Here is an 18453-nt window from a genome sequence, read left to right as displayed (position 1 = left end):
TATTTGAGATTCTTCAAATAGCCAACCTTTGCCTTTGATTTATTTAACACTTTTTTGGTTACTTACATGTGTTATTATTTCATAGTTTTGATATCTTCACTATTATTCTACAATGTAGAAAATAGTAAAAATAAAGAAAAACACTTGAATGAGTACGTGTTCCAAAACTTTGACTGGTAGTGTATTTACTGACGCCAATCAGAGCAATAATCTCTTGCCAAGTCCAAACAGTTTTCGTAATTAAAATTCATAGTACTTGAGTGTGTAAAATGAGTGTGTGTAAAAGTCATGTGCCTTCACCCATAACCCCTTTAACCTTTATCTCACCTTCTGTGTATGTATTTGCTCTGTGTTAACATTCTGTTTACCCTCAAACTTTTAACATACTGTGCTGGTGCATATGGAATATGTGGGCAAACAGATGTTCTAGAGTCTATAGGCTGCAGTAGATGAGGGAATCATAGGACAGAGAAGGTGAGACCTTTGTAGCAAGCATTACACATTGCATACAAAAAACTAAAACCAGTTGACTAAACAAATATAATTTAAAAACATTTCCAATATGAATACCTTTGATATGTCCTGATATGGTTTAGGGGATTGATACCTTCATATCTTCTAGTTGTAGTAAATTGGAACCAATAATTTTGTGAGTGTCACACCCTGACTTCACTTCCTTTTTTATGTCTCTATTTTGGTTTGGTCGGGGAGTTGGGGTGGGCATTCTATGTTGTTTTCTATGTTTTATTTTCTATGCGTTTGTCCAGCTACGGTTCCCAATCAGAGGCAGCTGTCTATCGTTGTTTCTGAGAGCCTTTTCCCACCTGGTGTTTTTGGGTACCGTAATTTCCGGACTATAAACCGCTACTTTTTCCCCACGCTTTGAACCTAGCGGTTTATACAATGACGCGCCTAATTTATGGATTTTTCCCATCATTCTGATTACGGTTGTCATTTTGTCACCCTCATCATGGCAAAGACACGGAGAAATGCATATGATGCAGCTTTCACGTTGAAGGCGATCGATCTGGCTGTTGGAAAAGTAAATAGAGCTGCTGACAGCGTGGAGCATTGTCAAAAAATCCACTATCATCAACGGGTTTCGAAAGGCTGGACTGCTGCGTGTTGAAGAGGGCAGAGATCCAACATCGGATGAAGCAATTCTGAGGCTATTCAACTCCGACACCGAAGGAGATGACTTCAGTGGTTTCAGTGCACAGGAGGAGGAAGATAGTGACCAATGACTTTCTTGGTAGGCTACTGTTTAATTTTTGTTACAAGCCGTGTTTCATTTAAAGGCTGTGTAAAGTTAATTTGTTTCAATGTACCGGTAGTTTTATTGCGGTTTATAGACATGTGCGGCTTATTTATGTACAAAATACATATTTTTTTATAATTTAGTGGGTGCTGTTTATATTCAGATGCGCTTAATAGTCCAGCAATTACGGTACTAATCCAGTTTATCAGGCAATATTAACCAGGTGAAATTGTGTCATTTCTCTTGCGTTCATTGCACGGGTAGTTGCTTTCTGTTTTGTACCTGACGGAGCTGTTTCTGTCATTCCTTTTGTTATTTTGTAGGTTTCGAAGAAAACATGTACCACTCTGCACTTTGGTCCACACCTTCTTCCACCAACGGCCGTGACAGTGAGGCTATGTACAGTATGTACGGCAGATATGAGATTGATGGGCTATTATGCTTTGCCTTTACCTGTATACTGGGTAAAACAACATCTGAAACCACAGCTGTTTGTAAAACTAGGATAAATCTGATCATGAATGGACAGTTTGACATATCGAAAGTCCATATTCATGACCTATTTCCTAAAAACAGGTTGTTTCTACATGGTTTGTATGAGCATGGTCTGGTCAACAATCTGGTTCGGTTTGTGTGTCATAGGACTCATAGGGCAGCAGCCTCTAGATACAAAAATTTATAAAAAAATATATATATTTTTGTGCAGATGAGACCATCACACAGTCTAGTGATGCCAAGCCAAAGGAGGTCAATAAGTGTAACCAGCTAGAGCTGAAGGGTCTGGAGTCTATCGCCCCTCTGGTGCGGTCCGTGGAGGAGACCCCAGAGCCCATCTCCACAGAGGTGCGTGGGACCATCCCTACCTGGATCCGAGGCAGCCTCCTCCGCAACGGCCCAGGGAAGTTTGAGTTCGGAAACCAACAGTGAGTCACACCTTTAGACAATTTTATTGGAACAACTTAGACCAACAGCCATTAGACCAGTAGAATAAAACAAAAACATTGGAATTACAAGAATTAACCTATTCTCTTTAGCATTTGACCACATCTATTTTACATTTAACAACAAAAATATGAGGATGTTAGCCTGTTCTCTGACTTGTTTGTTCTGTCTTGCCAACTCCTAAAGTGTTTTGGACAACAGCCAAGTAAATACAAACAGATCTAGAACCACGCTACAGTATATAGATACATGATGAATTCACTTCCAGTTCATTCATGACAAATATATCACCACTGTCCTGTTCTGTCCACTAACCATGACGTAGCCCTAACCTTTTTCTCTTTCTCTTGCCGTTACCTATCCCCACTGTCATTTATTCTTTAGCTACAACCACTGGTTTGATGGGATGGCCATGCTGCACCAGTTTAAGATTGAGGATGGCAAGGTGACCTATAGGAGTCGCTTCCTGCAGAGTGATGCCTATAAGAAGAACAGCGCGAGGGACCGCATCATGGTGTCAGAGTTTGGCACGGTGGCCATGCCCGACCCCTGCAAGAACTTCTTCATGCGTTTCCTCTCTCGCTTCGAAATACCAGGTTAGTCACAGTCACTGAGAGAGTGGCGGGATATAAGCCAAGCAGCTGTACGAATGATCTATTGAGAAACATTTTACAGTTGCACTTACACCTAGTAAGTTTTATTACGGTAACAGCATTGTCATTATCTCCTCTGAAGCATATACTTTTAGTTTTACAGATGAATAAATTCAAATACATGTAATGGAGGAATATGTTTAAACGCAGTCGGTCAAAAGAGAGGTTTGATGGTCGATTTAGTCATTTTCATCCTGCCTGGGAGCCTCCCCGTAGCTTGCCGTCACATGATTGTCAGTACGTGGTCCTGTGTGATGGCAAATGTAGTCAGTGATCACTATTTAGTTAAATAATCTTGATCATCACTCGATCATAATAAACAAAATTTAGAGCCCAAAACAATGCCCTTAGCCGTTGTACATTGTCCAAATATCACAACCCCCCCGAGTTGCCTTATTGCTATTATAAACTGGTTACCAACATATTTAGAGCAGTACAAATACATGTTTTGTCATATCCGTGGTACACAGTCTGATATACCATGCCTGTCAGCCAATCAGCATTCATGGCTCGAACCACCTGGTTTACATTGTCTGGTGTATCACGGCTTTCAGCCACTCAGCATCCAGGAGCTTTTTAAAATTTTTATTTTTTTAAAATGTAACCTTCATTTAACTAGGCAAGTCAGTTAATAAGATTCTTATTTACAATGAAGGCCTACCCCGGCAAAACACGGACAACCCTGGGCCAATTGTACGCCGCCCAATGGGACTCCCAATCGCGGCCGGATGTGATACAGCCTAGAATCGAACCAGGGACTGTAGAGATGCCTCTTGCACTGAGATGCAGTGCAATTGAGAATTTCAATAGCATTTTTCTACGGTTGGCCATGCTTTCCACCTGGCTACCCCTATCCCCGTCAACAGCCCTGCACTCTACACAGCAACTTGCCCAAGCCTCCCCCATTTCTCCTTCATCCAAATAGCTTATTTTCTGAAAGAGTTGCAAAATCTGGACCCCTACAAATCAGCTGGGCTAGACAATCTGGAACCTCTATTTCTAAAATGATCCGCCTCAATTGCCAGAGAAGTGAGTGTTCATTTCTCTACCATAAGCTGCATCCAATGTCATTTTTGAGGACTTGGCAGTACTTCCAACCAGACTCTCAACCACAGACCACATGTAACCATACTTGTAACCATACCATACCGTACTTCCGGCGCCGACAGAGATGGCCGCCTCGCTTCGCGTTCCTAGGAAACTATGCAGTTTTTTGTTTTTTTACGTGTTATTTCTTACATTAGTACCCCAGGTCATCTTAGGTTTCATTACATACAGTCGAGAAGAACTACTGAATATAAGATCAGCATCAACTCACCATCAGTACGACCAAGAATATGTTTTTCGCGACGCGGATCCTGTGTTCTGCCTTACAAACAGGACAACGGAGTGGATCCTATGCAGCGACCCAAAAAAACGACTCCGAAAGAGAGGGAAACGAGGCGGTCTTCTGGTCAGACTCCGGAGACGGGCACAGCGCGCACCACTCCCTAGCATTCTTCTTGCCAATGTCCAGTCTCTTGACAACAAGGTTGATGAAATCCGAGCAAGGGTAGCATTCCAGAGGGACATCAGAGACTGTAACGTTCTTTGCTTCACGGAAACGTGGCTTACTGGAGAGACGCAATCCGAAGCGGTGCAGCCAACAGGTTTCTCCACGCATCGCGCAGACAGGAAAAAACATCTTTCTGGTAAAAAGAGGGGCGGGGGCGTATGCCTTATGACTAACGTGACATGGTGCGATGAAAGAAACATACAGGAACTCAAATCCTTCTGTTCACCTGATTTAGAATTCCTCACAATCAAATGTAGACCGCATTATCTACCAAGAGAATTCTCTTCGATACAAGCATTTCGCTACACTCGCATTAACATCTGCTAACCATGTGTATGTGACAAATAAAATTTGATTTGATAACCAGGCAAGCCCAGGACGTCCACATCCGGTTTCTTAATTTGCGGGATCTTCTGAGGGGGCTGGGGCGGAAGCTGAGGAGTGTTTTTATCCGTAATAAAGCACTTGTGTGGAAACAAATTCTCATTGGCTGGCCTTGGCTCCCCAGTGGGTGGGCCAATGGCTGCACCCTTGCCAAGTCATGTGAAATCCATAGATTAGGGCCTAATTTATTTATTTCAGCTGACTGATTGCCTTATATGAACTGTAACTCAGTAAAATTATTAGAAGTTGACTTTATTTTTTTGTTCATTATTTGTGAATGCAGCTGCCACTTTAAAGCCATTGGATGATGTTTGTCATAGCACACTGCCCTTTATTCCGGGTGTCAATATTAGTACTCATCACTGCAATCTTGACCAGAAAGTTGGTTGGCCATCTGATGTCATGTAGGTTGATACATTGCTATGTTTTCACTTTTTAAAAGACTTCAACTTTACCTAACATGATAACTAAACTTTAGACATACGAGTTACCACACACGGTCTCAGGGACAGTTAACTCTGGATATTCCTTTGGTCTATACTGAGGTAGATAAATTAGCTTTCAGTTTTCTTGCACCTTATTTGTGGAACAATCTTCAATGTTCTGGTGCCGCTAGGGCGATTCAGAAAGCTGATTGACGACCTTATTACTAATGAATGTTTGTCTTTCTGCTTGCATTTTGTATTTTTTTGTGTATTTTCTGTAAAATAGACCTTGGTCTCAGTATGACTCCCTGGTTAAATAAATAAATAAACCCTTCTATTGTGTATATGTACGTATACGAGAGACCACCATGATGTTACATAGCAAGCTAATTTTGCTCCCGTTGGAGAAAGTTGCATTCTGTCTGCATGGTTCTCTGCATGACTGTGCTCTGTATTTACAAATCTGTAATTGTATAATATAGTTGACAGTACGGTAAGGGGCAACACCTCACCCATGAAGTGGCAGGCCACACAAGCTCACAGATTGGGACCGCCGAGTGCTGCAGTGCGTAAAAATTGTCTGTCCTCAGTTGCAACACTCACTAACGAGTTCCAAACTGCCTCTGGAAACAACACCAGCACAACTGTTTTTCAGGAGCTTTATGAAATGGGTTTCCATGGCCAAGCAGCTTCACACAAGCATTATATCCCCATGCGCAATGCCAAACGTCGGCTGGAATGGTGTAAAGCTCGCCACCATTGGACTCTGGAGCAATGGAAACACGTTCTTTGGATTGCTGAATCACACTTTACCTTCTGGCAGTCTGACAGACACATCTGGGTTTGGTGGATGCCAGGAGAACACTACCTGCCTGAAAGCATAATGACAACTTTAAAGTTTGGTGGAGGAGGAATATTTTTCTGGGGCTGTTTCAGGCAAGACCCCTTTGTTCCAGTGAAGGGATTTCTTAACGTGAAAGCATTCAATAACATTCTAGACGATTCTCTGCTTCCAACAGTTTGGGGAAGGCCCTTTCCTGTTTCAGCATGACAATACCCCTGTGCAAAAATGGAGGTCCATACATAAATGGTTTGTCGAGATCGGTGTGGAAGAACTTGACTGGCCTGCACAGAGCCCTGACCTAAACCCCATTGATCACCTTTTGGATGAATTGGAAGGCTGACTGTGAGCCAGGCCTAATCGCCCAACATCAGTGCCAGACATCACTAATGCTCTTGTGGCTGAATGGAAGCAACTCGTCGCATTGTTCCAGCATCTAATGGAAAGCCTTCCCAGAAGAGTGGAGGCTGTTATAGCAGCAAAGGGAGGACCAACTCCATATCAATGCCCATGATTTTCAAATTAGATGTTCAATAAGCAGGTGTCCACATACTTCTGGTCATAACATAACTTATTTAAAAAAAAAAAATTATATATTTTTTTGGTTGGGACATTTACAAAGTTTGCATAGACAAGATGTGCAACAATTGCCTGCTAGGGTGTGTGTCCATTTGACTATCTTGTTTAAGAACTCCTGGAGGTGAGAGTTTTTGTAAAAATCTGGTGTTGAATAAAATTGTAGTGGTTGAAGTGTTAACCATTTAGGTATTAATAAGTTGGTGACAGCCTGTATTTTAATAAATAAATAAAAAAAACTTTAATTTAACTAGGCAAATCAGTTATAAACAAATTCTTATTTTCAATGACGGCCTAGGAACAGTGGGTTAATTGCCTTGTTCAGGGGCAGAATAACAGATTTTTTTACTTTGTCAGCTCAGGGATTTAACCTTTCGGTTACTAGTCCATCGTGCTAACTAACGCTCTAACTAGGCTACCTGCCTAGGTAGCCTGTATGCCCTCCCTCCTATCTGTTTCATGTCTCATGTAGCCAGCAAAGGCAAGCATGGATAGAATTCAATAATTGACAAATATTTGCCATGTTATAATAATCCTCATGTGCCAATATATCGCCACATCCATGTCACTGTGAAATTTACAAGAATTCCTGAATTGCTTTGCCTAGATTTTCCGGTTGGCTGGCAAGTTTCACCATCAAAATATTTCACATCTACAGGAGTGCAAGTCAGGACAATCCTTATCATGCAAATAAACATTATTTTTATAGTTGAAAATAAAATGTGTTTCCATTTGTTGAGAAATCCACCTGTCGTAGGGATAACAATGTTATCAATCTTTAGAGCATTTCTTCTATATTTGCCATTTCCATTACACATGTCGGTATATTTTTTGCGACATTGCTTTTGTCGAATAAACCTGGGTCAATGGAAACCTGCCTATTGTCAATATCTCAGTGCTATTTCATGGTGTAATCTCAAATGTAACCTTGCTAGAGATAGTGGTGTCTGTTCTAGTGCGGTTTCCAGATTCTGCTGATCTGTTCTATTTAACAGTGAAGAATGTGACAATGTACTTTATTGAATGTTTTTTCAAGACTAATTCAGAGCAAGTAAAATGAATTTGACGAAGAATTCCTAAATGAGATGTGTCTCTCTTCCATCTGTAACTCAAGCTGGTCTGTGGCCCGTGGTGTCCCTCCTTCCATCCTTCCATCCAACCTTGGATTGTAGCCAAGCCCCTGAGGCCTCCATCAGGTCTCCCGGGGCACATACCAGCTTGAGTTACAGTATGAACAGAGGCACATCTCATGTAGGAATTATTTGAATTGAGTTTACTTGTTCTATATAGTCATGAGAAAACAATTTCCTCTCCAGAGTTTGCATACAGCAATAGGAGTCTTTGCAAGTAATATTACTGTTTGCAAGCAACATTAATCTTTAATTTTCAATGCAAGCCATGCAGAGACGAGTCATTTCCAATGTTTATAAAAAAAATTAGGTTTCCAATGATGTAATGTCACTCACTCATTTATTTTGTGTAGGCCTACACCAGAAAGGAAAATGAAGAAATATCAGCAGCAACATGATGCTTTTAGAATTATTAATTTCTACATTCTATTTTTTCCCTGCAGAGGCCACAGACAATGCCAGTGTTAGCTTTGTAAAGTACAAGGGAGACTGCTTTGTCAGCACTGAGACCAACTACATGTACAGGGTGGACCCAGAGAGCCTGGAGACACGGGATAAGGTACAGTAATGACACAATAAATAGGCCATAAGAGACAGCCAAAGAGAACAATGAGCTCAGTGACCAGACATTTCACAATCATACCCATGCACAAATGTACTGATTTACGTAACTTATGCAGTGTTTGAAATATACAGTGTGATTGTATTCAGCCTCCTTCACTTTTTCCATGTTTTATGTTACAGCCTTATTCTAAAATCGATTAAATCGTTTTTTCCCCTCATCAATCTACAAACAGTACCCCAAATGTATTATTTAAAAAAAAAACATAAGTATTCAGAACCTTTACTCAGTACTTGGTTGAAGCACCTTTGGAAGCGATTACAGCCTCGTACTTGTGGAGTTTCTCCCATTCTTCTCTGCAGATCCTCTCAAGCTCTGACTGGTTGGATGGGGAATGTTGCTGCACAGCTATTTTCAGGTCTCAAGAAATGTTTGATCGGATTCAAGTCTGGGCTCTGGGTGGGCCACTCAAGGACATTCGGAGACTTGTCTTGAAGCCACTCCTGCCTTGTCTTGGCTGTGTGCTTAAGGTCATTGTCCTGTTGGAAGGTGAACCTTTATCCCCAGTCTGAGGTCCTGAGCGCTCTGGAGCAGGTTTCCATCAAGGATCTTCATCTTCATCACCGTTCATCTTTCCCTCGATCCTGAATAGTCTCCCAGCCAATGCCGCTGGAAAACATCCTCACAGCATGATGCTGCCACCACCATGCTTCACCGTAGAGACCTCCCTGACCATGGCCCTGCTCAGTTTGGCCAGGCAGCCAGCTCTAGACAGAGTCTTGGTGGATCCAAACATCTTCCATTTAGAAATGGAGGCCACTGTGTTCTTGGGGACTTTCAATGCTGCCGAAATGTTTTGGTACCATTCCCCGGATCTGTGCCTTGACACAATCCTGTCTCGGAGCTCAATGGACAGTTCCTATGACCTCATGGCTTGGTTTTTCTTCTGGCATACAGTGTCAACTGTGGGACCTTATATAGACAGGTGTGTCTTTTCCAAATCATGTCCAATCAATTGAATTTACCACAGGTGGACTCCAATCAAGTTGTAGAAACATCTCAAGGATGATCAATGGAAGCAGGATACACCTGATCTCAATTTCAACATGTTTTCCCTTTGCCATAATGGGGTATTGTGTGTAGCTTGATTTTTTATTTTTATTTTTTTAATTCAAATTTAGAATAAGGCTAACGTAACAAAATGTTGAAAAAGTCAAGGGGTCTGAATACTTTCTTAATGATTCTTGTAATTGCCAAAGTCTCTTTGGGGTGTCCGAAGTCTATCTTTGTGGGGGCTCACATTGGTATTTTAATTCTCATGGAGTGCACCTGATTTGTTATGGGGATGATGAGGCCCCCTGTCATTCCAACCCTGATTTATATAATACATATTTTTTTGTCATTAGGAAATTGAGAACATAATGTGATCTGTGTTTGACTTTCTGGTCAAACTCCCTCTACTCCTTACTATCTGCTGACACATTGATGGTGGACTTGGACCCTCATACACCTGACCTGACATACAGTAGTAACAGCTGTGTCGTTTATCTGACCTGTTCTTCCTACTATAGGTGGACTGGACAAAGTTTATTGCTGTGAATACGGCCACTGCTCATCCTCACACTGAACCAGACGGCACTACGTACAACATGGGCAACTCTTATGGCAGAAAAGGTCAGTCTACATAGAAGCTTCACAAGGCCCACATCTGCAGAGCTCTACGCTGGCATTTTGTACAAGGAGCACATGTGCTCCGAAGTTAAAAAATATAGGAGCACAAAGAAATGTTGGCGCACAATGAAAAATATTCAACATATTAGTAAGAATTTCCAGCAATTACACAACAGGAGCACCAGCATTTTTATTTTTTGATTGAGATGTTCCCTACATTGGGCCTATATAAATTCTAGTTACTTTAAAAGACCATCCCCTAAATAAGCTTTCATTTTTCCTTTTTTTCTGTTCTCCGTTACCGAAAAAAATGGCTTCTGGCAAGAAGTTGTGGCAAACTCAGTATGGATATGCAAATTAGATCACGTTTTTGGTTACTGTGTGTTAAACAACATCGAAATGTATCTACATGAACCAAATCACAACTTTAAATTAACTAACTTCACAGAACAAAAAGAAACGCAAACTAAATGTTGTAAATAAACTAAACAACAGATATTCAGTGTCTTCAACAGATACAAATTAATCCAATACAACTTGAAGTCATCAGCATGGTAATCTAGAAAATAGAAAGACTGTATTTTTACCAAATCAATTGTGTAATCTTTTGTAGCTACAACATTTACATGACGGCATGTAAACACTATGGGGATGTGAATTATTTACATGAGGCAAATGATAACCGAACAATACATTTAACCAATGAAAGTTCAATATTTAACCTCTCTTGGGTAGGTGGCAGTATTTTCACGTCCGGATGAAAAGCGTGCCCAAAGTAAACTGCCTGTTACTCAGGCCCAGAAGCTAGGATATGTATATAATTGGTCGTTTTGGATAAAAATCACTGAAGTTTCTAAAACTGTTAAAATTATTAAAATTATATCTGAGTATAACAGAACTGATATGGCAGGCGAAACCCTGAGGACAAAACCATCACCAAAAATAAAATTCAGCTTACCACTGTTGTCAATGGCTGTCACTTATTATAAAGCTAAATCCTCCCAGATTGCAGTTCCTAGGGCTTCCACTAGATGTCAAGTGTTTAGAAAGAGTTTCATGCTGGTTATTGGAACAAATAGCCAGAAATTGTAGTTTTTCTAGGTGGCTCCCATTTTGGCTGTAGTGTTTCCAAGCGAGTGGAAGAGTGCGTTCTTTGGTATTTTTCTCTGGTGAAGACTAACGATTCTGTCTTAAATGTTTATCATTTATGTATTAGGGTACCTAAGGTTTGATTATAAACGTTGTTTGACTTGTTTGGAAAAGTTTATTAGTACCGTTTAGGATTAAGTTTGTATGCATTTTGATGGAGGGAAACTGGGTGGATTATTGACTGAAGCGCGCTAGCTAAACTGAGTTCATGGATATAAAGGACATTATCAAACAAAACAACCATTTGTGATTTATCTGGGACCTTTTGGAGTGCCAACAGAAGATCAAAGATAAGGCATTTATTATATAGCTATTCCTGACTTTCGTGGTTGAAATGTTTTTCATGCTTTTGTACGCGGGGAGCTGTCCTCAGATAATCGCATGGTGTGCTTTCGCCATAAAGCCTTTTTTAAATCTGACACAGCGCCTGGATTAACAAGAAGTTAATCTTTATTTTGATGTCAAGTTCTGACCTTTATTTCCTTTGTTTTGTCTTCATTTAGTATGGTCAGGGCGTGAGTTGGGGTGGGCAGTCTGTGTTTTTCTATGTTGGGGTTTTGAGTTCAGCCTAGTATGGCTCTCAATCAGAGGCAGGTGTCGTTAGTTGTCTCTGATTGAGAATCATACTTAGGTAGCCTGGGTTTCACTTTTGAGTTGTGGGTGGTTTTTTTTCGTGTGTGTGGTTGCCACACGGTACTGTTTCGGTTTCGTTCATTTCACGTTTGTCTTTAAATAAACGTTATGGACACTTGCCACGCTGCGCATTGGTCCATCGATCCTTTTTACAGATGGTCCATCGATGGTCCATCGATCCATTTTACAGATGTATTACACTTGTGATTTTATGAAAGTTAAATATTTATAATTCTGTAGTTTGTAGTAGTTTTAGCGCTCTGCAATCTCACTGGATGTTGGCCAGGTGGAACGCTACCTGCCCATAAGAAGCTTTAACAACATAATAATTAAAACGAAATCAAACGCAGTTGAGAAGTATTGCCTTTTTGAGTGAACTTTGGATATTGGTGACCCTCGAAGTTCTTTGTCCAAGCTTGTTGAGCCGCCACCGGAGTCTCCCGGTGCACTGAAACAATCAGAAAACATAACACAATTAGTCTAATAAAAACAATAATCTTAAAAGGTAGACATTGAGTTACACCTAATATTGCAAGTCATATTACTTTCCCCAAAATGAATGATTGTTTCTTATAAAAATGCTGGGTTAAAAATAACCCAATTTGGGTCATTTAAACAACCCAGTGCTGGGTTAACATTGGCCAAACACAGCATTGAGTTAATAATTCAACCAAGCGGTTTTGGGTTTTGCATCTAACCCTGCTGGGTAAAGTACACTGTATGGCTGGGTTAAAACCCAGTATGTTGGGTTGTGACAAACCCAGCACATTCGGTTGGGGGATTGACCCAGCAGCAGGGTCATTTATGTAATCCTTGGGTTATTTTCAGTGCCATCCTACTTTTAATTTTGCTTGCATATTTTTTTCCTTCACTACCATCCCACCCCTCCCTTCCCTACACATACACAATCAAGATAAAATTATGAATTTCAAATACTGTACATCACGTCAGAAAATGTACTATATATTTTTTAAATAGCATGTTGAAACAAAGCCATATTGTCTAAATATGTAATATTTCATAAAATGGGATTGATTATTAGAATGTATTTATTTAATGAACCAAACATCAGATTAAAGCCTCAGTTGCGCTTCATGTGCACACTCAGATTGCAATCTGTGAAACAAAGCATGCATGCTTGACATTGTCTGTCTTAATTAAGAGGTATTAACTAGGGCTGTGGCGGTCATGACATTTTGTCGGCCGATGATTGTCAAGCAAATAACTGCAGATCTCACCATAATTGATCGTTAATTAACATGAACACATTTAGCATCTCCTGTCTTCCACGCATAGCATACAAGCCACTGATGCAGACCTTCGGAACATCTACATTTTAAAAAGTCTAAATCCTTGTAAAATAGCCTACACCATCACAATAAATCCATGATTTATTTTAGACGGGTTTAAATAAAGATTAAATGAAGAAAAAATAGTCCACCTCAGAAGAAGAGACTAACATTCTCTAAGTTGTTATTTAGGCCCTGATCTGGCTATGCCATATTGCTGTGGGCTACACTAGTTCATTTAGCAGGCAATATTTGCTTAGAATTCCGTGGCATTATTGTATAGAATACAATTGAACATAATCAAATAGAAAGTATAATTTCCCCAAACAATTTGAGTTAGTGCGCACATACGACTATTCTGTGTTGAGCAGTTAACAAAGAAACAGGTCCTCATATTATGCTTAATTTAGAGTTTTTATGCAACTTCAGTTCTGATAAAAAATGTTGGGCTATATGTTTAGATTTTTTTATACATTCTAAGGCTGCATGATGCGACTAATGATATTTTTTTTTAAAGTTGAATGAAAGGTATGAGCTTTGCTTTTTTTCTCAGGCTACACACACTTCATCAGACTCTCATACACAATTTGACAAGCACTTGATAATGTCTCCAATTTCCTGGCGGGAATCCCATTTGTGTGGGATTCCCCTCCCCCAAAAAAATAAACCATGCCGCCAGTGGCCATTGTGCCCTTGGGCTGAATATAATCATTATAATTCCCTTATCTGGGCTGCTTGCTCCGAAGCACCTCTCACTCACATGGCTCTCCTAGATATCTCAATTCTCATTAGCCAATGCCAGTCATTGACTACAAGTGTAGACACACATCAGGGCCGCAACTGTGTGCGTCTTTATCCAATTCCGAGGCACATAATGAAGATATTGGAAGAACAGTCTACATTTACTTTTCGGCAGCCAGCAAGATGAGTAGGCCTAACAAACAGCAAAATAACTACCCTATGTCAATCTACTATCCCCCATAGTACAAAAGTTTACCTATTCTGTGTGAGAAATACGTATTCCAAACATAATCTGAGACACTTGTGGGATTTTTAATGGGGAAAATGATCTTCCCCAAACTGGGAACGCTCGCGCTGCATATTTATACTGCACACAAGCTGGGCATCATTCACAAGTGATAATATGCAGTATCATTCACAAGGGAAACAAATGTCATCTATGCACTTAAATAGTGAATGGAGGATGCTTTCTCCGTGGTTCATTTTCATGCCAGCCAGGTAGGCGATACTCCTGTTGTAAAGAGAAGCAATGTGCTTAATATTAGGAGAGTTGAGAAATAAATATAGTAGCCATAGCCTATAGAAAGCTGATGGGATCCTCTTTTTAATAGAGGCCAACACTCTGTTTTCTCACGCAATTGCAATGCCTATAGAAATGTTGTGCAACATGATTACATTTGCATTGATATCAGAGTGGTTAGAGGGACAAGAGTGCTGAGTACCAGGCAGTTTGTTAGGATACTAATGACCATTAGCAGCATCAGAGCTTGGAGAAGACTAATTACTCTGACTAAATGGTCATGTGGAATTTGACTGCCGTCATGACTTGTCTGTCAGACAGTGTCAGAGCTAATTAATAGATATTCACTGACTAGTGGTATAAAGTACTTAAGTAAAAATACTTGAAAGTACTGCTTGAGTAGTTTATTTGGGTATGTACATTACTATTTATATTTTTGACAACTATCTTTTACTTCACTACATTCCTAAAGAAATGTATGTACTTTTTACTGCATAATTATCCGTGACACCCCAAAGTACTTTGGATGATTAGCAGGGCATGAAAATGGTCTAAGTCACATACTTATCAAGAGAACATCCCTGGTCATCCCTACTGCCTCATCTAGCGGACTCACTAAACACATGCTTCATTTGTAAATGATGTCTGAGTGTTGGAGAGTGCCCCTGGCTATCTGTAAATAAAATAAATAGTGCCATCTGGTTTGCTGAATAAGGAATTTGAAATTATTTATACTTTTGATACTAAAGTATATTTTAGCATTTACTTTTTATACTTAAGAATATTTAAAACCAAATACTTTTAGAATTTTACTGGGTGACTTTCACTTTTTACTTGAGAATTTCTATTAAGGCATCTTTTACTCAAGCATGACAATTGGGTACTTTTTCCACCATTGACACATCTTAGGTGACAGCACACACACACCATACTGTTACGCCATAAAATAATGGTCTACATTTGGGTCGAGTTAAAACATTGTTACACAGAACAAGTGTCAAATATTACTCTACTAAGGACATGAACTAATGACTCATTACTTAACTATTTAATTCAAAAAGCACTTCACATTTTATATTTTGTAATTAAAATGCATTGTGATGGAAAGAAAGTGTACCAGAATGTGCTTCAGCAGTTGAACTAAAGGCGAAGGAGCAGCATACAGTACTATAAGCAAAAACAGTCAAAAATGCAATAAATAAAAGAAGTCAATTTAACAGAGCTATAAATAGTTTCCGAAGAGCATTTTGGCATTGGAAGGAGACACTCATGGAACACATCAGCTGGAGGGCTGTGCTTCCTCCTGTCACTTCTCAAACTACATACAAGAGCAGATACTTGTCCACTATTGCTCAGTGGAGAAGAGATTCTGTTTCTGGCAGTGAAACACTGGTTTGTAGGGATTCCCATGTTGGGGCATAGTGGGAATGTTGATATCAAACACATAATTGGACTTGAGGCACTGGATGTGTGCTTCAAGTAGTGTACCTTGCTCCAAAACCAGTCAACTAATGAATGTTTTATTTTATTTAACCAGTTAGGCCAGTTGAGAACAAGTTCTCATTTACAACTGCGACCTGGCCAAGATAAAGCAAAGCATTGCGACAAAAACAAGTTACACAAATGTACAATGGAAAAATCTATGTACAGTGTGTGCAAATGTAGAATTGTAGGCAGGTAAGGCAATAAATAATTACAATTTAGCATTAACACTGGAGTGATAGATAATGCATATGATGATGTGCAAGTAGAGATACTGGGGTGCAAAAGAGCAGGACGATAAATAACAATATGGGGATGAGGTAGTTGGGTATGCTATTTACAGATTGGCTGTGTCTAATCGGTAAGCTGCTCTGACAGCTGATGCTTAAAGTTCAAGAGGGAGCTATGACTTCAGCTTCAATGATTTTTGCAATTCGTTCCAGTCATTGGCAGCAGAGAACTGGAAGGGAAGGCGGCCAAAGGAAGTGTTGGCTTTAGGGATGACCAGTGAAATATATCTGCTGGAGCACGTTTTACGTGTGGGTGTTGCTTTGGTGACCAGTAAGCTGAGAAGGAAGGGCTTTACTGAGCAAAGACTTATAGATGACCTCGAGCCAGTGGGTTTGGCGACGAATACATTGGGGCAAAAAAGTATTTAGACAAACAAAATTTAGACAAAATGAGAAGAAAAAAAAATCCAGAAAATCACATTGTAGGATTTTTAATGAATTTATTTGCGAATTATGGTGGAAAATAAGTATTTGGTCACCTACAAACAAGCAAGATTTCTGGCTCTCTCAGACCTGTAACTCTGTCCTCCAGAGGAGCCTCTTAAATAAGAAGTTACTGGTCTGTGAGAGCCAGAAATCTTGCTTGTTTAATGGCACCTGTTTGAACTTGTAATCAGTATAAAAGACACCTATCCACAACCTCAGTCACACTCCAAACTCCACTATGGCCAAGACCAAAGAGCTGCCAAAGGACACCAGAAGCAAAATTGTACACCTGCACCAGGCTGGGAAGACTGAATCTGCAATAGGTAAGCAGCTTGGTTTGAAGAAATCAACTGTGGGAGTAATTATTAGGAAATGGAAGACGTACAAGACCACTGATAATCTCCCTCGATCTGGGGCTCCACGCAAGATATTACCCCGTGGGGTCAAAATGATCACAAGAACGGTGAGCAAAAATCCCAGAACCACACGGGGGGACCTAGTGATTGACCTGCAGAGAGCTGGGACCAAAGTAACAAAGCCTACCATCAGTAACACACTATGCCGCCAGGGACTCAAATACTGCAGTACCAGACGTGTCCCCCTGCTTATGTACCAGACGTGTCCCCCTCTCCATTTTGGAATGGAGATGCTTAAAAAGAGGCTGCGAATTTTTGCAGCTTTTTGTTAAAAATCGCGCAACATTTCAACGTCCTGCTACTCATGCCAGGAATATAGTATATGCATATGATTAGTATGTGTGGATAGAAAACACTCTGAAGTTTATAAAACTGGTTAAATCATGTCTGTGACTATAACAGAATGCGTTTAGCAGGAAAAATCCCAAGGAAAACTGTTCACAAAAAAAACAAAATATCCCTCCGCCAGTCTCTAGTCTATGGCAAGGGAAAATAGATAGGGCCCTGTTTACAATGCCTACAGCTTCCAAACGATGTCGCCAGTACTGTCAATTGATTTTAAATAGGCACTTCCTGTCGTCGAGCACACCACAGGAAGTTATGAAAGAGAGAATGTGGACCATGATTTCAAAACGTGCTGCTATTGAATACAGATCGCCCCATGTTCAATTTGATCGATTATTAACGTTTACTAATACCTAAAGTTGTATTACAAAAGTAGTTTGAAGTGTTTTGTCAAAGTTTATAGGTAACTTTTATTTTTATTTTTTATTTTTATTTTAATATGACGGTGCGTTTTGGAACGGTGCTTTTTCATGGATCAGACGGGCTTCATAAATGGACATTTTGGGTATACATGGACGGATTTAATCGAAAAAAAGACCCAATTGTGATGTTTATGGGACATATAGGAGTGCCAACAAAGAAGCTCGTCAAAGGTAATGAATGTTTTATATTTTATTTCTGCGTTTTGTGTAGTGCCGGCTACGCTAATTATTTTGTTTACGTCCCCTTTGTGTATTTCGGTGGTTGCATGCTATCAGATAATAGCTTCTCATGCTTTCGCCGAAAAGCATTTTAAAAATCTGACATGTTGGCTAGATTCACAACGAGTGTAGCTTTAATTGAGTACCCTGCATGTGTGTTTTAATGAAAGTTTGAGTTGTATCGAGTACTATTAGTTGTCACACTGAAATTTCCGCTGATGTTGATCCCTGTACAGGGACAGCAGCCGTAACAGGTTAATGTGAGTCTGGAAGGAGAGTTTAGTCTAACTAGACACCTAGTTAGTTGTCCACATATTCTAATTCAAAACCGTCCAGAGTAGTGATGCTGGGCGGCTGGGGGCAACTATCGGTTGAAGAGCATGCATTTAGCTTCACTAGCATATAAAAGCAGTTGGAGGCCACGGAAGGAGTGTTTGTACATCATTGAAGCTTGTTTGTAGGTTTAAGTGTCCAAAGAAGGGCCAGATGTATACAGAATGGTGTTGTCATTTGAGAAGCCAAGG

General features: G+C 40.1%; 1 protein-coding gene across 1 annotated transcript in view; it reads left to right on the top strand.

The window, feature by feature from the left end:
• The first annotated feature begins 2060 nt into the window (after positions 1-2060).
• LOC139419634 (carotenoid-cleaving dioxygenase, mitochondrial-like) overlaps positions 2061-18453 on the top strand; it is a 61097-nt gene continuing 44704 nt past the window's right edge. Inside the window, exons 1-5 of the mRNA XM_071169617.1 lie at positions 2061-2181; positions 2585-2800; positions 2834-2843; positions 8210-8323; positions 9898-10000. Coding sequence (XP_071025718.1) covers positions 2607-2800; positions 2834-2843; positions 8210-8323; positions 9898-10000 — 421 coding nt within the window. The 5' untranslated portion in view covers positions 2061-2181; positions 2585-2606. The remainder of the gene's footprint in view (positions 2182-2584; positions 2801-2833; positions 2844-8209; positions 8324-9897; positions 10001-18453) is intronic.

This window comes from Oncorhynchus clarkii, chromosome 10 (assembly GCF_045791955.1).
Source record: "Oncorhynchus clarkii lewisi isolate Uvic-CL-2024 chromosome 10, UVic_Ocla_1.0, whole genome shotgun sequence".
Classification (NCBI taxonomy): domain Eukaryota; kingdom Metazoa; phylum Chordata; class Actinopteri; order Salmoniformes; family Salmonidae; genus Oncorhynchus; species Oncorhynchus clarkii.
The sequence above is the reverse complement of the archived record's forward strand: the minus strand, read 5'-3'. Positions and strand labels throughout refer to the sequence as shown.